This window comes from Haliotis rubra, unplaced genomic scaffold (assembly GCF_003918875.1).
Source record: "Haliotis rubra isolate DU_JTF1 unplaced genomic scaffold, ASM391887v1 Scf1941, whole genome shotgun sequence".
Lineage (NCBI taxonomy): Eukaryota > Metazoa > Mollusca > Gastropoda > Lepetellida > Haliotidae > Haliotis > Haliotis rubra.
In genome coordinates this window covers 61682-87213 of record NW_025765938.1, presented here as the reverse complement: position 1 = coordinate 87213, position 25532 = coordinate 61682, and the positions used below count along the sequence as shown (strand labels likewise).

Sequence of the window (25532 nt, the reverse complement as noted above, 5' to 3'; positions counted from 1 at the left end):
AACACAACAGGCCAGCCACATGCCCCATCACCAACACAACAGGACAGCCACATACCCCATCACCAACACAACAGACCAGCCACATACCCCATCACCAACACACAATAGACCAGCCACATACCCCATCACCAACACAACAGACCAGCCACATACCCCAACATCACCAACACAACAGACCAGCCACATACCCCATCACCAACACAACAGGACCAGCCACATACCCCATCACCAACACAACAGACCAGCCACATACCCCATCACCAACACAACAGACCAGCCACATACCCCATCACCAACACAACAGACAAGCCACATACCCCATCACCAACACAACAGACCAGCCACATACCCCATCACCAACACAACAGGACAGCCACATACCCCATCACCAACACAACAGGACCAGCCACATACCCCATCACCAACACAACAGGCCAGTCACATACCCCATCACTAACACAACAGACCAGCCACATACCCCATCACCAACACAACAGACCAGCCACATACCCCATCACCAACACAACAGACTAGCCACATACCCCATCACCAACACAACAGGACAGCCACATACCCCATCACCAACACAACAGACCAGCCACATACCCCATCACCAACACAACAGACCAGCCACATACCCCATCACCAACACAACAGACCAGCCACATACCCCATCACTAACACAACAGACCAGCCACATACCCCATCACCAACACAACAGACCAGCCACATACCCCATCACCAACACAACAGACCAGCCACATACCCCATCACCAACACAACAGACCAGCCACATACATACCCATCACCAACACAACAGGACCAGCCACATACCCCATCACCAACACAACAGGACAGCCACATACCCCATCACCAACACAACAGGACAGCCACATACCCCATCACCAACACAACAGGACAGCCACATACCCCATCACTAACACAACAGACCAGCCACATACCCCATCACCAACACAACAGACCAGCCACATACCCCATCACCAACACAACAGGACAGCCACATACCCCATCACCAACACAACAGACCAGCCACATACCCCATCACCAACACAACAGACCAGCCACATACCCCATCACCAACACAACAGACCAGCCACATACCCCATCACCAACACAACAGACCAGCCACATACCCCATCACCAACACAACAGACCAGCCACATACCCCATCACCAACACAACAGGACCAGCCACATACCCCATCACCAACACAACAGACCAGCCACATACCCCATCACCAACACAACAGACCACATACCCCATCACCAACACAACAGACCCATCACATCACCATCACACAACAGGAACAGACCAGCCACATACCCCATCACCAACACAACAGACCAGCCACATACCCCATCACCAACACAACAGACCAGCCACATACCCCATCACCAACACAACAGACCAGCCACATACCCCATCACCAACACAACAGACCAGCCACATACCCCATCACCAACACAACAGACCAGCCACATACCCCCCATCACTAACACAACAGGACAGCCACATACCCCATCACTAACACAACAGACCAGCCACATACCCCATCACCAACACAACAGACCAGCCACATACCCCATCACCAACACAACAGACCAGACCATGCCCCCATCACATAACACAACATCACCATACACAACAGAACACAACAGGACCACATACCCCATCACCAACACAACAGGACAGCCACATACCCCATCACCAACACAACAGGACAGCCACATACCCCATCACCAACACAACAGGACAGCCACATACCCATCACAACACAACAGACCAGCCACATACCCCATCACCAACACAACAGACCAGTCACATGCCCCATCACCAACACAACAGACAGCCACATACCCCATCACCAACACAACAGACCAGCCACATACCCCATCACCAACACAACAGACCAGCACATACCCCCATCACTAACACATAGGACAGCCACATACCCATCACTAACACAACAGACCAGTCACATACCCCATCACTAACACAACAGACCAGCCACATACCCCATCACCAACACAACAGACCAGCCACATACCCCATCACCAACACAACAGACCAGCCACATACCCCATCACCAACACAACAGGAGAGCCACATACCCCATCACCAACACAACAGAACAGCCACATACCCCATCACCAACACAACAGACCAGCCACATAGCCCATCACCACAACAAACCCATCACCAACACAACAGACCAGCCACATACCCCCATCACCAACACAACAGGACAGCCACATACCCCATCACTAACACAACAGACCAGCCACATACCCCATCACCAACACAACAGACCAGCCACATACCCCATCACCAACACAACAGACCAGCCACATACCCCATCACCAACACAACAGACCAGCCACATACCCCATCACCAACACAACAGACCAGCCACATACCCCATCACCAACACAACAGGACAGACACATACCCCATCACTAACACAACAGACCAGCCACATACCCCATCACCAACACAAACAGACCAGCCACATACCCCATCACCAACACAACAGACCAGCCACATACCCCATCACCAACACAACAGGACAGCCACATACCCCATCACCAACACAACAGACCAGCCCACATACCCCATCACCAACACAACAGACCAGCCACATACCCCATCACTAACACAACAGACCAGCCACATACCCCATCACCAACACAACAGACCAGCCACATACCCCATCACCAACACAACAGGACCAGCCACATACCCCATCACTAACACAACAGGACAGCCACATACCCCATCACCAACACAACAGGACAGCCACATACCCCATCACCAACACAACAGGACAGCCACATACCCCATCACCAACACAACAGACCAGCCACATACCCCATCACCAACACAACAGACCAGCCACATACCCCATCACCAACACAACAGGACAGCCACATACCCCATCACCACACAACAGGACCCCATCACTAACACAACAGGACAGCCACATACCCCATCACCAACACAACAGACCAGCCACATACCCCATCACTAAACACAACAGACCAGCCACATACCCCATCACCAACACAACAGGCCAGCCACATACCCCATCACCAACACAACAGACCAGCCGCATACCCCATCACCAACACAACAAACCAGCAACATACCCCATCACCAACACAACAGGACAGCCACATACCCCATCACCAACACAACAGGCCAGCCACATACCCCATCACCAACACAACAGACCAGCCACATACCCCATCACCAACACAACAGACCAGCCACATACCCCATCACCAACACAACAGACCAGCCACATACCCCATCACCAACACAACAGGACAGCCACATACCCCATCACCAACACAACAGGACAGACCAGCCACATACCCCATCACTAACACAAACAGACCAGCCACATACCCATCACCAACACAACAGACCAGCCACATACCCCATCACCAACACAACAGACCAGCCACATACCCCATCACCAACACAACAGGCCAGCCACATACCCCATCACCAACACAACAGACCAGCCACATACCCCATCACCAACACAACAGACCAGCCACATACCCCATCACCAACACAACAGACCAGCCACATACCCCATCACCAACACAACAGACCAGCCACATACCCCCATCACTAACACAGCCACATACCCCATCACCAACACCAGGACAATACACCATCATCAACACAACAGACCAGCCACATACCCCATCACCAACACAACAGACCAGCCACATACCCCATCACCAACACAACAGGACCAGCCACATACCCCATCACCAACACAACAGGACAGCCACATACCCCATCACCAACACAACAGACCAGCCACATACCCCATCACCAACACAACAGACAGCCACATACCCCATCACCAACACAACAGGACAGCCACATACCCCATCACCAACACAACAGGACAGCCACATACCCCATCACCAACACAACAGACCAGCCACATACCCCATCACCAACACAACAGACCAGCCACATACCCCATCACCAACACAACAGACCAGCCACATACCCCATCACCAACACAACAGGCCAGCCACATACCCATCATCACCAACACAACAGGACAGCCACATACCCCATCACCAACACAACAGGACAGCCACATACCCCATCACCAACACACAACAGACCAGTCACATACCCCATCACCAACACAAACAGACCAGCCACATACCACATCACCAACACAACAGACCAGCCACATACCCCATCACCAACACAACAGACCAGCCACATACCCCATCACCAACACAACAGGACAGCCACATACCCCATCACCAACACAACAGGACCAGCCACATACCCCATCACCAACACAACAGACCAGCCACATACCCCATCACCAACACAACAGACCAGCCACATACCCATCATCACCAACACAACAGACCAGCCACATACCCCATCACCAACACAACAGACCAGCCACATACCCCATCACCAACACAACAGACCAGCCACATACCCCATCACCAACACAACAGACCAGCCACATACCCCATCACCAACACAACAGACCAGCCACATACCCCATCACCAACACAACAGACCAGCCACATACCCCATCACCAACACAACAGGACAGCCACATACCCCATCACCAACACAACAGGACCAGCCACATACCCCATCACCAACACAATACATACACCATCACATCAGCCACATACCCCCATCACCAACACAACAGACCAGCCACATACCCCATCACTAACACAACAGGACAGCCACATACCCCATCACCAACACAACAGGCCACATACCCCATCACAACACCAGGACATCATACCCCATCACAACACAACAGGACAGCCACATACCCCATCACCAACACAACAGGCTAGCCTCATAGCCATCACTACCACAACACCAGCCACATACACCATCACCAACAACACCAAGCCACATACCCCATCACCAACACAACAGGACCAGTCACATACCCCATCACCAACACAACAGGACAGCCACATACCCCATCACTAACACAACAGACCAGCCACATACCCCATCACCAACACAACAGGCCAGCCACATACCCCATCACCAACACAACAGACCAGCCACATACCCCATCACCAACACAACAGGACAGCCACATACCCCATCGCCAACACAACAGGACAGCCACATACCCCATCACCAACACAACAGGACAGCTATTTATCTCATCACCAACAAAACACACCAGCCACGCATCCCATCACCAAAACAAAAGGCCAGCCACACACCGCATCACCAACACAACAGGCCAGCCACACACCCCATCACCAACACAACAGGCCAGCCACATGCCCCATCACAAACACAACAGACCTGGAATGTGTTACTACCCAGTGGCATCACCATCATCGTCATCATCAGCAATAGTCAGTTGTTGGCGATCTATAGCCTATTTTTATATTGTGTTGTCCCCTAAAGTTACAATGTTTTAGATTTAGTTACTAGTTTTACATGTATATCTGTGATATTCTAGTTGTTTTACTGTCCTTCGTCGGCAGGTTTTTATAATATCAATATATATATTCAATTTTAATGTCAAATGTTCTCGTCACGATATGGCTGAAATATTGCCGATGTGACGTTAAATATTACCTCACTCACTCACTCATCATCAATAGCTACATCACTTTGTTCAAATGCAGAAGGGGGGGGAGCCTGCCTGATTATGTTGCATGTGTAGTATCTGTAAAACCAAATTAGATTATGCTGTCGTTTTCGTACATTATCATCAATTTTATATGGCAAGTAATAATAAAAGTATGAAACTCAGTGCCGTGTAACGCCAATTCTGTGGAACCTGAATAATTCAGACAGCTTATTTACATCTAATATGCAGACTTGGTTAGTCCTGAGTGAATGTAGCTGATTGAATGTCATACAATTCCTTAATGTTGGCATACTGACATTTATGTATGAGTGAGTTTGTGAATGAGTTGGTTAAAATTTAATATCATCTCGGCAATAATTCAGCCAGTTAGTGACGAGAAATGTTTTGCATATACAATAATTACAAATTGTTAAATAATTAGTCATCGAAGGACTGTAAAATAACTGGACTATCACAGATGTTGTCTAAAAACTAGCATGGAAATCTAAAACTTTTTATTTACGAAGACAATACATTATGAACATTGGTCGCCAACAACTGATCACCATGCTAGGGACCATGGGGACTTACAGTGGTTTTGATACCTGCATGGACCCTAACTGGATTTACACTATTCCCTTCAGCTGCTGGCGATAGTAGGAAAAATGAGCCATAATTAAAATTAAGAAGTATTATAAAGCTTGGTAGACCTAAATTGGCTTTGAATGTTTGGCAACGTATGTACCCTTTCAGGGAGACACGAAATTACTTTGACCCCCTTTGAGGATACAGCCACTAACAATCGCAGTTGCTAATTTATACTACCAGTTATAAAATACCATTCATACTGCTTGACCGTGATTTCTTTATCACAAGGGATGCAAAACGGAGGATCCTCACCTTTCAATAAGTATTCGTGTGTACACCGCGTATGGTCAATGCGACATCGTCGCATAATCACCTCCTCAAAGCTGGACGGACAACCCATGTAGGTGTAACCAATATAGGCTTTTATTTGCTGTAACCTACTTGGATGTCCCACTTCTTCTGCATCAGATCACGGATGTATGATGTTATCAGAGCTTTGTAACCAAGTGGAATCAGAGAATAACTAACAATGGGGAACACCGCCCAAATTTTCTCGCTAGGTGGCGCGAGTTTACTAGAGGATATGACGGGGAAACCGGAAGTCAGCTTTGAAAATGGCTGGTATCGGTGATTAGGTCCACAGTCACAAATACCCCTCACATCCTAACATGCGACAGAAATGGCGTGTTGCCCTAAGAAGAGTTGATGTGTCCACAAAGAATCTATGGAAACCAGGGACAAGCGATGTCGTCTGTCGGGCCCCACTTTTACCGGTGGTGATTACGTGGATACATTGTAGGTACGTATAACACGGTGTTTTTGTTTGTTAAGAATGACATAGTATTTGATTATGCATGATTTTCTAACTACAAAAACAAAGTTGATAAATATGCTTTCTTCGAATATTTTATGTAAACATGTTAGTTAAGCTGAGAATAAATTATGAAAAGAGTTACAGAAATAGATTATAAAGGAATGATATTTGAATGTGATATCTTGAACGTGATTGTCATCTGTAGATTATGATTAGAAAATAGGTGTATATCTCTATCTGAACGTAATTTCTGTATTTCAAAGTAGCATTTTATAGAAGCATGTTTCACCTGTGTTTTCAGTGATTTCAAATTCAGAAAAATGGTATCGAGATTCTGTTCTCAATTTAAAGCAAATACAACAAAGCATACATTGACTCTTTAGAAAATGAATATTGAAATGGAACTATGATTGTGTCTACAACCAGTGTTGATTTATTCCATATTCTCAAATAAATTTTATTATGATTATTGCATGGATGTTTGTTTAATGTTTGTTCTTGTTGCTTTGTGTTTTAAGGACCTATAACAACGATGACAAAGCCTGAAGCTTCCGACTGAAGAATCGCCCAAGGAAACCTCGGAAACTAAGTTTTGTATGGTTTTATATTATTAGTAATCTCTAGAAGTATTGTTCAGATAAATTAGTGTTTCATCTACATAAAATCACTAATTACATCAATTTTACTTTAGTATCAATGCCTTTTAGGTACAGTCTATAGCTTCCTACTGATTCTGTTTTAAATCAGATAAAATTGTTACCTTTCAAGTGAGTGAGTGAGTGAGTTAATATTTAACGTCACATCGGCAATATTTCAGCCATATCGTGACGAGAACATTTGATATTGGAATGAAATATATGTATATTATAAAACCTGTCGACGAAGGGCAGTAAAACAACTAGAACATCACAGATATATAAATGTAAAACTAGTAATAGAGTCTAAAACATTTTAACCATAGGGGACAACACAATATAAAAATAGGCTATAGATCACCAACAACTGAAGGTAGGTCACCATACTAGGGACCATGGGGACTTACAGTACCTTTGCTACCTGCATGGACCCTAGTTGGATTTATATCATCCCTTCAGCCGCTGGTGATTGTAGGATAATTTAGCCGAAATCTAAATGAACAAAAATTCTACGATTAAAAACTTGGTATGTGAAAATTCTACTTTGAAAGTTTTGGGACTTACGTACCCTCTCAGGAGGACAATAATTTTACACTACTTCAACCCCCTTGAGGGATACAGCCACTAACAATCTATGTTACTAATCTAAACTTCCAATCATTAAAATATTTAGCTATTTACAAAACATGTCAATCAGAATTCATCAATTCAATTTTTTAAAAAAAATAACAATAATTAAATGAGGATTTACATTAGTAAAAGATCCTTCAGTGTTTTTACACTGAAATATTTATCCCTTATGATGGAGTATTCAACACAGTCAAGCAAGATATGCTTGACCGTAATTCATTCATCACAAGGGATACAAAACGGAGGATCTTCACCTTTTAATAGGTACTCGTGAGTATAACGCGTATGGCCAATGCGACATCGTCATATGATGACCTCTTCAAATCTGGACTGGCAACCCAAGTAGGTGCAACCGATATAGGTTTTAATTGCATGTAATTTATTGATACCTACTTGGGTGTCCTACTTCTTCTGCATCAGATCACGAATATAAGATCTAATAGCAGGCTTTGTAATCAGAATATGGAATAAGAAGTGGTGTTACATATTTGTTGAGGGCTGTCTTGGCAGCAAGATCAGCCATTGTGTTCCCAGAAATGCCAACGTGGCTGGGTAACCAACAAAAAGACGATGTCGCATTGGCCAGTAGCAAGATCATTATATAATTCGATTATTTCAATAAAAGTGGATGTTTGCAAGAGAGATTTTAATTGCCTGAAGAGCAAGAAAGAGTCAGAAAATATTATATATTGTTTATGTTTGGGGTGTCAATTATATATTTAAGAGCTGTTAAGATGGCGTTTGGCTTCTGCTGTGAAAATTGAGCTGTCATTGGGTAGTCTGAAAGATATTGTTTGGACCCAATGACAGTGGCACATGACAACTGCGCCACCATCCTTGGATCCATCTGTATATAAGGATTTATAGGTATTATATTTGTTTCTTAATTGACTAAATTCTTGTTTACATTGTAAATCATTAGTTTCGGATTTTTTAAATGTGGTTAATGTTAAGTCAACTTCTGGCCTCACCAATTGCCAAGGAGGAGAAGAAAGAAGACGAGAAGGAGATATATTCTCCAGCTCTATGCCAGCAGCAGAAAGGAATGGTTTAATTCTGTGCCCAAGAGGCGGAACAAGAGAAGGCTTTTTGTTATACAAATCCTCATAAAGAGGATTGAAGACACAATTAAATGCAGGATTAGATTTGTTTGAATATAGTTTAGTAATATATTGTAAGGATAATTTAATACGGCGTTGGAAAAGCGAAGGCTCATCTGCCTCAGCATAGAGACTATCAACTGGAGAGGTTCTAAATGATCCAAGACAAAGTCTTAGACCTTGGTGGTGAACAGAATCAAGTAATTTAAGGTTGCTTTTGCAGGCTCCGCCATATACGATGGAACCATAATCAAGTTTAGATCGTACCAATGCTTGGTATAAGTGAAGGAGCGTAGTTTTTAACAAATCGAGTGCCTTCAGGCATTTCGTTTTAAGTGTTTTAATATGTGGTAGAAACGTTAAGTGTGAGTCAAAAATAATACCCAAGAACTTGGCCTCCTTCACAACTTTGATAGGAGTGCCATTTAGAGATAGTTCCGGGTCTTTATGCGGCTTATATTTTCTACAAAAGTGTAGACAATTAGTTTTGGAAAATTTAAAACCGTTTTCAAGACACCATTTATGTATTTTATTTAAACACAACTGCAGTTGCCGTTCAATAGTATGCATATTCTTACCACGACAAGAAATATTAAAATCATCCACAAAAAGTGATCCATCAATTGAATCGTTTAAAACCTTGGATAAACTGTTAATTTTGATGCTAAAAAGTGTGACAGACAAAATACTGCCTTGTGGGACACCCTGATCCTGATTATAATGGTCAGACAGGGTAGAACCCACTCGGACTTGAAATTGCCTGTCAGCTAAAAAGGCTGGATATAAATTGAGGCAAACGGCCTCTCAATCCAAAATCGTGTAAATCTCTTAAAATACCATGTTTCCATGTAGTGTCATATGCTTTTCTAAATCAAAAAGATTGACACTGCATGTTGTTTATGAATTATGGCATTTTTACAAAGATTCTAAACGCAGTAAATGATCGATGGTACTACGGTTTTACGGAAACCACATTGTATATCTGTTATTAAGTTATTGGTTTCCAGGTACCAAACAAGTCGATTATTTATCATGCGTTCCATGGTCTTGCAAACACAACTAGTTAGTGAAATTGGCCTATAATTGGAAGGATCAGTATGATCACGTCCAGGTTTAGGGATGGGCACAATGATAGCATCACCATGATGATGAAGGAAATTGTCCAGATGTCCAAATGTCATCAAAATAGATAAGAGCGTCGCTAAACATGATTTAGGTAAGTGTTTCAGGAGTTGATAATGTATACCATCAGCTCCTGAAGCAGTATCGTGAGCTTGGTCAAGAGCAGTATGAAGCTCATGTATCGAAAAGGTTTCGTTGTAGTCTTCCCCATTGTCTGAATTGAAATTAATAGATTTCTTTTCCTGCTGTCTTTGATATTTCTGGAATTCAGGTACATAGTTAGATGAGGAAGAATGTTTGGCCAAAGTTTCTCCAAGTTTATTTGCTATGTCAGATTTATCAGTTAATAATTCATCTCCACTTTTTAGATGCCTAATGCTTGATTTAGAGCCCTTACCTTTTATTTTCTGAATCATGTTCCACACCTTTGATATCGGCGTGCGCGAATTGATGGTTGAGACATAATTTCGCCAAGATTGGCGTTTATTTTGTTTAAAAGTACGCCGTGCTTTGGCGTTTAAAATTCTAAATTTGTTTAAATTGTGGACCATAGGATGACAACGGAAATAGTGCTCGGCTTTCTTCCGTGCCTTCCTAGCTTGTTTGCAATCACAGTAAAATAATGGCAATATTTAATATAGCCCAAGAATGAAAATGTCCTGCTCATCAAGATACGTATTGGAAACGCCGTACATATCTGTTACAGAATTGAGACAATAATACGAAGTCTTTCTATTCAATTTAAACAACTTCTAATCAACCCTCTTCCGTTTGCTGCTTATGTCTGCAGCGTTGTTATGTCGTACGTTTGACGTTATTACACTCGTATGATTTGCATGATGACCAATATTCTAGCAGCTCATGCTTTGATCTCATGATAACATTTACGTTATAGTCGAACATTCTCATTCTACGAAATTGCAAAAAAGATTCCATCAACTCTTGCTCAAAAGCTATTCTTTGCAGGATACATCGTTAGGGGTATCGATGCAGCTTAAAATGTTTTATGATAGTGTCATAAGAAGGACAATTCCAAAGATGAAGCATCAGTAGCATTGAAGTCCCCATTTTGATTGTATTGTGTTTGCATGTGTTTGTAACGGGTGCCATTGTTTATGCAGGACAGAGGTACATTCAACCTTTCATAAAAAAACCGGGATCATCAATATTTATAGTGATTCATAATTGCATTACAATGTCGGTACTGCTTTTTGAAATTATTTCTGTTTAATGTATGAAAGGTTTGCTCGTGTCTGTGCTAGAATTCTGGGAATATGCATAAAACTACACATTTGCAATTTGAGGAAGCAACATGTACTCACGTTGAAGACAGGTGTCTGTTAGCCACCCTGCTTCACAACTTCCAGGACAGATGCCTGTAGCCTTGTCACAATAGGCAGCGTTGAGGCAGTTTCCACACTTGGGGATGCAGTTTCCATAGTAACCGTTTGGGCACGCTGTAGGTGATGTAGAACAACTTTGAAATGATATGTTTCAAATAATCTGATGTAGTTTTAATATCAGGTATTTTCAAATAGAAGGTTCATCAGCGGAAGGTAATGCCAATATTTAATACCAAGATCCATATTGGAGTGGTGCATATCTGGAAAAACAAGCGAGACATTATGCTTCACAGTCATCCAACTTCATATATATCAATGTACATAACTTCAAAACAATCCTGTTGTGTTTGATTGTGTCTGAATAGCACAGAACCTGTACCTGTTTGGCAGTCTGGTTTCATATATCCAGGTGCACATCCTCTCTGACACTGCCCAGTGATCTTGTCGCATATTTCTGTCTTTGGTGAACAATGACACTGTTTGTCACAGTCTTCACCAAACCAGCCGTCACTACAAACTGAAAACGAAGATGATAGGAACAACATAATTACATAATAAACATGGAAAACTACTGACCCCCACCAGAATCACATAAGAAAGTCATATTTCGTAATTAATGATATTTGAAAAAGATTCCATTCCCTCAAAACTATAAAAAAACACATGGCAATAAGGTGAAAACGGGAAGGCAATCTGACATTAATAAAGCATATCTTTTATATCGACTGTTTTATCACGATGGCATACTTCTGACCATCCTGACTATAATTTTCATTTACACTAAGACCTTCCAGCTTTATGCGAATCTTATTACTATAATAAACACACAGTGGTTTAAGTCATGTGCAATTTAACGTCACTATCCCTCGAGAGACTTGTTTCACAGATACGGCTGTGTGGTTATTGTATATAGATAGCCTGCCTATCAGTACTGTCTTAACCCTCATGGTGCCTGGACGTCAGCTGGCTTTGTCGCAGTGTGATGATGATTTCACAAAAATAGACATTGTACAGAAAAGTGGTACCGTTCGAATTTGTACACAGTGTGAGCAAACTGTGCATCATTCATCTCGAGTCGATTGTCCTTCCAACATCGAATCTGAAAGGTTGGCACTGCCTAGAGATAGGAGAACTTGCCAGTATACTAAATTTGACAAATTAACTAAGTCGTAAAATCGATGAATCAAAAAGGGCAATTGAAGTCACGTCAATGATTTTTTTCGGAAATCCAGATGTCCCACAATTCGTGACATTGTAAAAGATGATATGCATATCACAATTATGTCAAAATACACCTTCAGCGATATTTGACGATGAATATAATTTACATCTAAATATCAAATGTGTTCTCAGATAACTTTGTTTATACAATCACTGATAAAATATGCAAGCAGAAACGCTGAACTGAATGTTAAGCCATATTGCAAGGGATTATAAAATGCATGCTTTTTGGCTGTGTTGTGCCTATTGTATCACGTATAATTCGAACTTCGATAAATGCCCCAACGCATGAATTCCTCTTACAACTAAATGAAAATAGTCTGTGACACCAATACCAAATGAAAACAAACGGCGCGCTCGTAAACAATACTTGTTGGATATGAAAGCAACACAAAGTTCAGATTTTACTTTAGTATTACTTTCTGATACAATGAGCGATCCATTTGCCAAATCATACCGTACATTGACTTAATATTGTTGTAATATTTATGGTAAGAGTATGGTAGCAAGAATTAGGCAAATATGAATAAATGTATTTCAGAGAACTGGTACATTCAACACAAGTTATCATACGCACGCCATGACTGACTCTTAAAGGTAACGGTACTTTCACTAATTTCTGACTTTTGCCTTTGGTTACAACAAAAATTACAACACACAGATGTCAGAAAGTTTCTTATCATTTATATGTCACATGTTTGCAAATGCGTTCCATGAATCAACGAATATCTCCTTACTAGTATCCCGCGTACACGTGTCGGTGAACCCGCCTAATTATGAAAGTCGCTTACGGGTAGTGATGTCATACGTATGTCAGCGTACTTATAGATATTTGGTACTTTCATTTTGGTGCAGGACTATACACAAGGTCAATCAATCCTGCGTTTACAGTTCTAACCTTTTCGTTCATCTTTCTCATATTTTTCAGACTTCTTCACACGATAAATTTCACCTTGGATATCTTTTGCATTGGACCAATACAGAAGTAAAAACACAATGTCATTGAGGAAGTTGTCAAATGTAACATATTATGTTTGGGAATACTCTTTCTTAGTAAATTATTGAAACAACACAGAATGTGTGACAGTCTTCCTTCATCTATCTCATGTAATCAGTGGTTTGATCACTTTCTATCATTACTTTATATTGACCAGCCTGATGTTTTACCTATTGTTTCACCACATGTTGCAAAAATGCTACTGATGTGTCAATACTTAATGCTGCTATTACTGAGCAGGAAGTATTGTTTCACATTTTCATTTTCCTAAAGCATCAAGTGCCTCCATTGTACCTTTTCTTACAGTATTGTTTAATCAGATATTTGATAGTGGTAATTTTCCATGTGGCTGGGGCAAGAGTATTATATGCCCTCTGTTCAAATCTAGGTGTAAAAGTAGCCCAAATAAGTATAGGGGTATACCTCATATTGATTCTGTTTGTAAAACGTTTTCCTATATTTTGAATAAGCGTTTAAAAGCATGGTGCGATGCACATGAAATTATTAATGAGTCCCAGGCAGGCTTCAGAGCAGGGTACTCCACATTTTCTCTCTTCAGGCTTTAGCCCAACAATATTCTGGTAAAAAGCGAGAAAGATTTTATTGCCTTTTTATTGATTTCTCAAAGGCTTTTGACACAATAAGACATGATGTTCTCTTGCAATCTTTAGCTGAAGTTGGTATTTCTGGTAAATTTTAGAATATAATATCATCAATGTGCAGCAGTTTATCTGCATGTGTTAGAACCTCAAAGGGTTTATGTAAGTGTTTTACATGTAATATTGGTACCCGTCAGGTTTGTGTGTTACGCCCACAGCTGTTTATCATATTTATCAATAAGTTGTTTTCCTTAATGGAACAGGAAGGTGGTATAGGTGTTAATGTTTCATCTGATTTTAACAATTTGTGTTCACGTATGTTTGCCGATGATGTTTCTGCGCTTTCTGATACATGTAATCAGTTACAACAGAAGATAAATGCACTGTTTTTTTGTAAACAAACTGGAATGTCAATTAATCTTAGTAAAACAAAAGTTGTTGTTTTTAGTAATGGTGGGCCATTACGGGAATATGAAAAGTGGTTCTATAATGGTAATCCTATTGAAACTGTATCCTTCTATAAATATCGAGGACTTGTATTTACACCAAAGCTTATATGGAGTAAAGCACAAAGCTGTCTGGTATTTCAAGCTAACAAGTCAATATTTTCTGTAAATGGTTTTAAAAAAGATTGGAAGAGTAAATTGTAAAGACTTGTTTAAGATTTGTGCCTGTACGGTTTCACCTATTTTGTGTTATGGGTCTGAGATTTGGGGTACTAACTATTGTAGCATCATTTAGTCTGTTCAGGTAAAATTTTGTAAATATTTTTTGAAAGTTGGTAAATCTACCTCTAATAACATGTCACTTGGCGATTGTGGCAGACTTCCTCTACAAGTAGCTTATATGACCAAAGTAATTAAATACCGGTGTCACCTACTGTATATGCCTTATAATAGACCGCCAAAACATTGTTATATTATGTTCAAGTCCTTAGATGATGTTGGCCGCACTACTTTGGCAACTTGAGTCAAAAATATTTTATTTAAGTGTTGTGTTGGCTATGCATGGATCAATCAGGATGTTGGCAATGTTGATTATTTCATATCCTTGTTTAAGCAGAGACTTTCGGGTAATCTTAAAATGATCCACTTCAATTCAAAATTCTAATATATTACTCCCAATTTAAGACCTGCAATCTCTAAATTTAGATGTGGTAATTTTAACTTAGCTGTTGAAACTGGAAGATAGAAAAAAGTTAATTACAATGAGAGATTATGTTTATTTTTTAAATTGGATGACAAAAATGTTATTGAAGAAGAATTTCATGTACTCCTTAAGTGTGAACGATTTTCTGATTTAAGGTTTAGATATATTCAGAAATATTTGACTGATTTTGATCCAAATACCAATTTTATTAACATTATGAAAACACATAATGATTGTATCATAAGAGATTTCAGTATTTTTCTGTATCATGTACTTAAGTGCATTAGAAATGTTCCTCTTACACAGCATGTGCACTTAACTATCTATATTATATGCAAATGACTGTATGATGGGCCTGTGGCCTTTTACTGAATAAACTTTTCTGTCTGTCTTTCTTAGTAAAGTACAGATTCACCTGAGGAGAGTTAGGCGGTGATTAGGTGCCTCACTCTGAGGGTGTGGGTTCGAATCCCGGATGGAACTCAACCAATCAAAATGACTAGAATACAGCAGGCAAATCAAAAGCATATGACACCAATTACGTTATCATCTAAGAGGGCTAAAGTCTGTCTCCTAATGGTATAACATACAATTTGTGCATATCGTTGCTCGTTGTGTTCATTTCTGGATTGTCCGGCTCAATTTCGATTATTCACAGACCGCTGCAATACAGCTGGAATGAGGCGTTAAACATCATATAAACAAACTATTGAGCTCTCTATTTATAATGTCAGAAACATGATTTTCAAACACTGATATTAAATCATTCTAAAATTCCGTAGTTTTTCCTGTGCAATTCCCCCTAAAGGCAGTCATCTCTTGATATAAAGATGGTCAAATCAACGTTAAAATCACAATCTGTCGCTCACACGTTTATAGTATGTTAACCTACCAAATATCTGCACCTCGCAAAGAGCGAGAAAGTCATTTGTCTGTATGGTAAGGTTGTTTCCTGTCAGTGCTTGATGACATCTGACGTCAGCAATAGCAGGCGGATTGGTGTTCGTTGACAACTGGAAGCAGAACTGTCCACCAACATATATCTCCATGCCCCTGTTTCTCTCCGGGTCTGCATTTCAAAGTGGAAAAATGTGATTTCAAATATCAAATATTTTATAACAAAGTTACTGAGATATTGATGATCGTGGCTGATGACCCCGACGTCCCTATACTAATATTTAGTACGTACCTGTTATTTAGCAGTACACGACATACACGCCAACGATTCATATTATTTTGTTAAGGATTTTCTGTGCCACTATGCAGGATGTTTTCTTTAATGAAAACCGTACTACATTGTATTGTGATATTCATTCTTACAGTCCTGACGTAGATAAAGCTTGACGTGTTGTATCTTGTCTGTGTATGAGTTGTTCAGGTTCACAGTCCATGTTTGGACACCCCCTGATTTTAATGTATGTGAACATGTCGGTGGTTTACTGTTGAAGAGGTTGGTAGTTCTGCCATCCACGGCGTACCAGGCCTCGAAACGTTGTGTCCACTCATTGTATGTACTGTTCTGTGTGGCAGTTCTTCCTAAGGCAATATTTTCTGCAGAAAGTGAAACCATATATATGATCACACACATACGACAATTGTGGAAATAATGGCAGTAAATTCATTGTGAGAAACAGTTAATGTTTATTATTTCGTAGTATGCATTTGACTTATCAACACTGGGCTTTAGAAATCTCACATAATTATCAAACGTGGAATAAGGGTTACAGATATCAAATGGCATTTCAAACTAAAATACAGACACCACTGAATATGACATGATATTTTTCTTTGCAACAACTGATAATAATATGGAGCATACATCGTCATACGGACCTCATCGCGTAATGCATGTATATCTCCCGCCATATTGGGCACAATCACAAACAGGAAACATCAATTTAAATTCAGGTTTCAACAACTGTTTAAATATTCTCGTTGTTCTTTCAGTAGCCTTCTTCAAAGAGTTAAATACTTCATGGGATTGAGAAAATAACCGTCAAACAACATTAACAATATCATATAGATCATCAGCTGTAAGAAATCGGAGGGTTTAACATTCAAATATATGAAAAATATTTGACTGGCCATATCTCTTCCGACTAGATAGTATACACATAATAGAATGCGAAATAAAAATTCAAAATGTTTGATAAATTGTATTTATTTGGAATTTGTGTAAACTGTGATACTTGGTCAACTGTTTTACTGTCGACATGTGGAAACAATTCATCTGTGCTCATTTAGATAAGGCAGCAACAAGCCAATGTTACACGGAACTGTAAAACATTCAGTTTCAACCTGCTGGGTCATATTGACTAAGTTCGATCGGCATTGTGTTTACGTTCCAATGTTTCGTGTCTGTCTGAGGGTTATAATGGATACATCGCGATGTTTGTTAGTATTTGAAAAGGACTTTGATCCATGTTTTAAAGCAGAAAATAATATGGGAAACACTACTGATACACCGAGGAGATAGATGTCTACTATAATTGAATTTGGGCATTGATAAACCAGATACAAATAATTAATACTCACTTAATACATATCTTAATCACAAATATGGATGACTTCTATTCATGCTGGGGGCGGTGGGGTAGCCTAGTGGTTAAAGCGTTGGATCGTCACACCGAAGACCCGCGTTCGATTCCCCGCATGGGCACAATGCGTGAAGCCCATTTCTGGTGTCCCCCGCCGTGATATTACTGGAATATTGCTAAAAAGTGGCGTACAAGTAAACGCAGTCAGTCTATTCATGCTACATCTATCCGTCTTCCCCATACTCACGTCTCTGGCAGTAGGAACCGAACCATCCTTCCTGACATCTGTCTGGAACACTGACCTGGCTACAGGGAGTAGATGGGAACACGGCACAGGTAGTAGTGGTGTTACAGTGACACTCGGCATCTGACCAGATAATGAAAGGATGTCTTGTTCTTCACAATACAGGAACATCTACTTATACAGATGAAAAGCCCAAAAGATAATGCATCAAAAACTCGAAATGTTTGATCTTTCCGCTGCTGACATTATGACCACTATGATCCTACTTGATATCATGTCCAAGCTTATCATGTTTAACATTAAGTGTCAGATAGATTATAGTACCAGATGCAGACTTTATATACTAATAGTAATATGTGGACAACCCCTATAACACGTCCTACCAGTGAGAGTCCCAGTGATGGAGAAACATAATAACCCCATCAAAAACCACGCCATTGTGTCTTAGGTTTGTTCCCTGGGGGGATGGCACCTGCAATGAACATACAACGACTGGCTTTACGTACATGGTCATTCGGAACACTTTTCTGCTCACAACTTAAACTGGGGCAATCTGTGTAATCAAACATGTAGTATTATTTGAGTAAAACTATGCTGTTGAATGTGCACTTGCGATAAGATCCTGTGGGCTGATCGTGTGCTGCTTACCAAGCCACTTGATACTATATACTTTGTTTCTCGATTTCACCGAAACAATGTCACAACAAAATATCACTGCTCATGCAGGTATTCTATGATAAATTTCTGCTGACTTGACATAAAAATAATAGACAAATAGTATGTGGGACGTGCAGAAGTATACAAATCTTTACAAGTATACAAGTCTTATTTCAGCACACGCTAAACACATGCCAGAACTTTTGACAACACAAATATGAATATTAAGCGCAATATACAAATATACATAGAATCTGAACAGTTTCACTTGCATCTTTGCTATCGTTGTGTTTGTTATGGACGCCTCTTTGACTTTCGTCTTTGCTATTATCAGTTGGTTCTGGACACGTGTTATGTTTGCACCTTTCCTACATTTGCCTTTGTATCAGAACGATTTAGATATTTGATATGTAGTATTTTACTGTTCCTGTCTAAGTCATGCTGATCATGAATCCGAGGAGGGTTTGTCACCTATTCCTTGTCAGCTAAGGTGGTAGTGTCTTGGGTGTGCAGTATCTTTGACCCCCGGGATCAACAAATGATTCCTGGTGTTACGTCTACTTGAACACAGAATTCATTGACGTGGGTACAAAATGAAACACAAAACACGTTCATGTTTTAATTACATTCGAAATGCAAACAGTATCTATCTTGGACTATGCACTAATTGCACTGGCTCACGAGGAAACAGTATCAAGGTCCGCCAACATGGACACCCGATCATACCCGTTATGTTAGGTTGATCGAAAAGAGTTAATAGGATTTGATGTTGATGTTTTGAGTAGTACACACAAGTGATTTTTTGCCTCCAATGAATCTGATAACAATGCACCATTTTAGACGGGATACTATCATTAGCTATCGACACACTAATCTGTTCATACGTTCAAAGCAATGAGCAACTAAATGTGTACACATGTGTCCATGTACATTACGAGAAAGGTAGAGGCATATATTATAAAACCATGAACGACACAGGTAGCCACAAATACCTCCCCATATCAGGACAATTCGTCTTGCAATACACCCAGAAATACCCTCGGATCAATATGTCACAGTCGCTTTCTTAACATACAGTACCCAAAACGCCGGGCGCTCTATAAATAGTTTAAGCTGAGCGATTGTAGCACCGTCGTACATCTTCCTTCATAAATAACTGTATATATCCTATATGATTATCATGAAACGGATACTTCCAACATCAAGAATATACTGCAAATGTAACGTAAGAAATCACGGATACTCACCCGTGTCCAGGCAGGAATAATACAGCGACACACAACCAGGAACAAAGTTGTAGGGACGAGGTCACACGTCTTCCTCACCAGGTAGCATAGGAATCTTTTACCAGTTCGTTCAAGTTGACATTACGTCCTGGTTTGCGGGATACCTTGTACACAGTTTAATGTTATCTTTGAGGTGACAATGACGTAGGTGTGCTCTTTTGAACACAACATATATTTATTTTGAACTTGAGATCATGGTTATGCCCAAATACACATGCTGTGATATTCTCATGGGTTTGAGATTGTCTAGTGACTCTCACAGTATGCGATTTGTCATATATGTGCCTCATCAAACTCATTTTCATAACAATGAGTTTGCGCACGCACGCACGCACACTTTCCTTCCTATACCCTCTCTGCAGCCGCTGACCACAGATCGTCATCATCAGGGTGGTAAACCTGAACTCTTCTTTACATCGCAGACTTAATCTAAATATGGTGACTAATTCGCTTATATCATGTATCATGTAGTAAAATGCTGTATGCATTTTGTTTACATTAGATAACATGACCCGATAGCAAACGACTGGTGGTAGAGGTAGTGGCATATGGTCCTGTGCACAGAGCTCAGGTCACAAATCAGCTGAAGTTAAGCAACGTTTGACGCGGAGAGTACTTGGATGGGTGACCGTGTTTGGACGCTTGACTCCTGAGATTTTCTAGGACTTTAGTCCTGCCCCACAACAAAAGTACATATGATAAATGTGGTCTTCACCAAGCAGAAAATATGGGTACCCGGTGGGATATGTCATTTGACTAATAATCTAGCGCCTCATGGGCAGCTTGGGTTATCCAGGGTAATAAAAATCAGATTGTGTGTCAGCGCCTCGAGCGCTCTTTGGTGTGGAGAATCCATATTATTATTACTTTACATTTAAAACGCAATTTGACATTCATTCTTCTTTACTCACACCAATTTCAACATATATAAACCTAACTGGCAGATATGTTTTAAGTGAACATCTGTGAATAATTTCAACGGAAAATGTCCAGTCAACAAGAACATCAGTGACGCAACAACGACATCAAAGAAAGGAGGGGGTCGCTTGCAGTCAATATTGTGTGTGCCACCGTCCGCTGCAAAACATGCTCGCAGTCTTTCGGGCATTGAAAGACACACATTTCTCAGGAACAGCTGTTGGATGGTCTACAGCTTCTGATGGTCTGTGGTCTGATCATGACACCACCCACTCCAAAATTATCATGTTCAAGGACACAGTTTGGCGCAAGTCTTTCTCCTTTACGTCGATAAATCTGTGGACGTCCATCAAGTTAAACCTGGATTCATCTGACAAAATGACATCTGGCTGTGTCCTGTTGCCAAGATTGGCCCCGTTTGCTGCCCATCGCTGTCTGGCAAGTCTGTCGCGATGCAATAAGGTTGGACCACGGTACGGGTGACGACACCGGATGTTGAAGGCAGCAAGACGTCCTTTCACCTTTTGGGCGCTGAAATGACGTTGACTTCTCCCAATTGTCCTCCTTGCCTCATTATCAGCTTTTTGGAACCGATTTCGAAAGTGTTATCACAGGTGGTGCACCAGGTCACGGACGATCAGCAACACTTCCGGTAGCCCGAAAACGTTGTCTGAGTTTACTTACAGTGGATGGATGCACATTAATGTGCCCAGCAATCATCACATCTGAAGCACCTTGGCTGACCATACCGATAACCTGATTCCTTGCGTCTTGTGTCAAGTGTGGCATTTTCTCAAAATGATTGAGTTCCACAATTCCTTGTGCTTTTGTGAGTTTCAGGACAACAAATATCAATTGCATTTTTTATGGCTTACAGTATATTATTATCTGATTCATTGTGACGTTCGCTTTGCTACTGCACCGTGTTTGCATTCGTAAGTTCCACGTCGATGTGTTAAAAGCGCGGGAAAACGAAAGACTTGTAGATTTTAATGTTTACATCAGATAACATGGCTTGATAGGAAACACCTGATGCCGGGATTGCATAACTACCGTCATGTATTTTTATTAGTACGTTCTACGTCAACGTGGTTAAAGCAATGTACAGATCTTCCGCTTGAAACCCAACCACCTACCTTCGCTGTCGTATTGTGACATTTATTTACTCCGAGACCGTATAACAAAGAGGAACTTTGAGAGAAAAGTGATCGAGTTCGTGTAATTGAACGGATGTGAGGTGTCAAGTAACAGAATAAAGACACAATCTTTGACACTAAGTTGTCTTATTCGTTGTACACATTAGTTTATGTGTAAATGACAAGGTGCAATTTGATTCAGATTATTATTTCTGTGCACGTATGTATTCTGGTAGATACAGATATGTTAACGTGAGTCAGTGAGTTATTATTTAACGTCACATCGGCAATATTTGAGCCATATCGTGACGAGAACACATTTGATCTTGAAGTGGAATATATGTATATCATAAAAACCTGTCGACGAAGGACAGTAAAACAACTAGAATATCACAATTAGAATTAAACCTAGCGTGGAAAGTTTAAAACTAATAGCACTATTGTGCTACTGGTGTTACGCCACTTTTAGCAATATTCCAGCAATATCACTGCGGGCTTCACCAGAAATGGGTTTCACACCCTATATGTGGGAATCGAATCCGGGTCTTCAGCGTTGGCGAGCAGAAGCTTTAACCACTAGGCTACCCCACCGCTCCATGTATGAAGATATCTAATATATGTAACTTGTAATTGTTGTCCAGTTCAAGACATTACAGAATATGTGCACCTTTCAGGAGCATGTACGGCTATGTTAAAGTGTTTACTTTACTGCCAACATCCCTAACACCACAGACGACCTACTAGCTGTAAATATAACATAACTGAAACTGAAACATACACAATGCATAACCACTGTCAAATTACATTTATTTCAAATAATAGATTCATGAGAGATACAATGATAATGATACATTAAATGATTATATGGATCCAACATCTATACTACGCTGATTGTGATCATGGTCAGTGACCACCAGACATACCATGGCAAAAACAGCGTGTTGAGTGGGTAAATGGATTTATATTACAAAAACAAAAAGGCGCACTTACAAATACGTGTGTGTGATTTTATGATAAGATGCCAAGGATCAGGAAAGCGTAATACAACAAGTGACAGTACAGATATGTATGTATCGTGATGTATCATGATGTAACGTAGTGCATGTGACCTTGTTACGGTTTTGTTCTAATATAGCACCTCTCGGAGGTATCTTACAAGTACGCACATGTATAATGATTATGCATATTTGAACGTTTGGAAACTGTAAGAGCTTGTTATTGGTTTTCTCGTATATATAATTTTAACACGATTTATGGATATTTAGGTGTTGGAACATTGTTATGGGTTCATGGCTTTATGCAATTTTTTAAACAAAATTTCATATCGAGAAGGAGACCAGGAACTGACTTCTCTCCATGCTGGAAATCAGACTAACATCTTCAGGGTGACAGCTTCAACCACCAGAGGTGAGGTGATGTGAAATTGGGTTTAACGTCGCGCTGGAGAATATTTCGCTAATATGACGACATGCATGCGTGTGTATGTGCGGCTGCTTGTACTAGCCCAGACTGAAGCTGGTTTTATAGTGCTAGCCCACTGAGATACAATGCCGCAGTGAAGCATGAATACCCCACTCAGACACATTATACTGACTCCGAGCCGACCAGTCCTTGTTATACCCATTAATGCCGAGCGCCAGGCAGGGACCAACAAGTACCATATTTTAACGTCTTTTGGATCGAACCTGCGACCTTCCGCTCTCCGTGCAGACGCTCTAACCACTACACCACCGAGGCGGTCAAACCACTAGAAGTATTCAGGGAGAAATGTTTCAAATAATATCTACTTAAAGGTCATACACTGTTATGTATAATTATATGTTTTATTTCAGTGACCATACTAACAGTAACATGGCTTGGTACAGTTTTCAACCCTTATGTAACATCGAGGAACACCAAGACTTGGTCTCACATAATGTATCCATGCAGAGATCAAACTTATACCTTCAGGCTATAAGCAAAGGTTTGAACAGCAGCTAATCATTCAAAGAGAAACATTACAGAGAAAATCTACAAAAGGTAATGTACTGTAGTCTAATACATGTGTTCGAACGTGTTCAGACAACCCCATTCGGTAGGTTTGGTTGGATGGCACCAGGTTACACATACAAAAAAATGGCAGATGGCGAGTCACAGAGAATTGGAATTCAGTGCCTCGCAGTGTAACGTTGTACGTCAGTTCAATGTCAGGAATGTCAACGCCCCTCTATAGGACATATTGAACTACTGAATCAGAAAGTGATCCCACCATTGCGCTATTGCACTTATTACGATGATATCAAGTGCACAACCACACCAGATACCAGCACCATAGGGTCTGCTAATCCGTTACAACTCCTCCGCAAGACACTGCTTCGTATCGTCGACACAAGTTCCTGACATCACCCTAGCAACAGAGGTGTAACTGTGAGGATAGTGCGACGATGTGTATGAAGGATCCGCTTCACCTTTACATGCGTGGAGGTGGACATACATGGCGCCGTTTGTTCTTGAAAACCATCATGACAACAGAAACCTGGTACGGTAATCATGACATGATGACAGAACAGTAATAGTGACACGACGACGGAACAGTATTAGTGACATGATGACAGAACATTTATAGTAACATGATGACAAAACAGTAATCGAGACATGATGACAGAACATTTATAGTGACATGATGACAGAACAGTAATCATGACATGATGACAGAACAGTAATCGTGACATGACGACAGTACAGTAATCGTGACATCATGACAGAACAGTAATTGTGACATAATGACAGAACAGTAATCATGACATGACGACAGAACAGTAATCGTGACATGATAACAGAACAGTAATCGTGACATAATGACAGAACAGCAATCATGACATGACGACAGAACGGTAATCGCGCCGATCATATATTGCTTATTATTTCCCTTAAGATAAATT

General features: G+C 40.8%; 1 protein-coding gene and 2 long non-coding RNA genes across 3 annotated transcripts; 1 reads left to right on the top strand and 2 right to left on the bottom strand.

Annotated features, from left to right (window-relative positions):
• Positions 1 to 11793: 11793 nt before the first annotated feature.
• On the bottom strand, positions 11794 to 19067 carry LOC124274789. The gene is made up of 6 exons (XM_046710167.1): positions 18998 to 19067; positions 18618 to 18737; positions 17154 to 17384; positions 16726 to 16902; positions 12247 to 12384; positions 11794 to 11981 (listed from the first exon to the last, which is right to left on the bottom strand). Exons 1-6 carry the CDS (start codon positions 19050 to 19052, stop codon positions 11809 to 11811), a joined length of 894 nt encoding a protein of 297 aa, XP_046566123.1. The 5' UTR covers positions 19053 to 19067; the 3' UTR covers positions 11794 to 11808.
• A 4334-nt stretch (positions 19068 to 23401) lies between these two features.
• Positions 23402 to 24514, bottom strand: LOC124274794. The gene is made up of 2 exons (XR_006898033.1): positions 24343 to 24514; positions 23402 to 24003 (listed from the first exon to the last, which is right to left on the bottom strand). It is a non-coding gene; the product is annotated as an uncharacterized LOC124274794 (long non-coding RNA).
• Positions 24515 to 25048: 534 nt separating this feature from the next.
• Positions 25049 to 25457, top strand: LOC124274793. Its single transcript, XR_006898032.1, has 2 exons — positions 25049 to 25165; positions 25267 to 25457. It is a non-coding gene; the product is annotated as an uncharacterized LOC124274793 (long non-coding RNA).
• Positions 25458 to 25532: the final 75 nt, after the last annotated feature.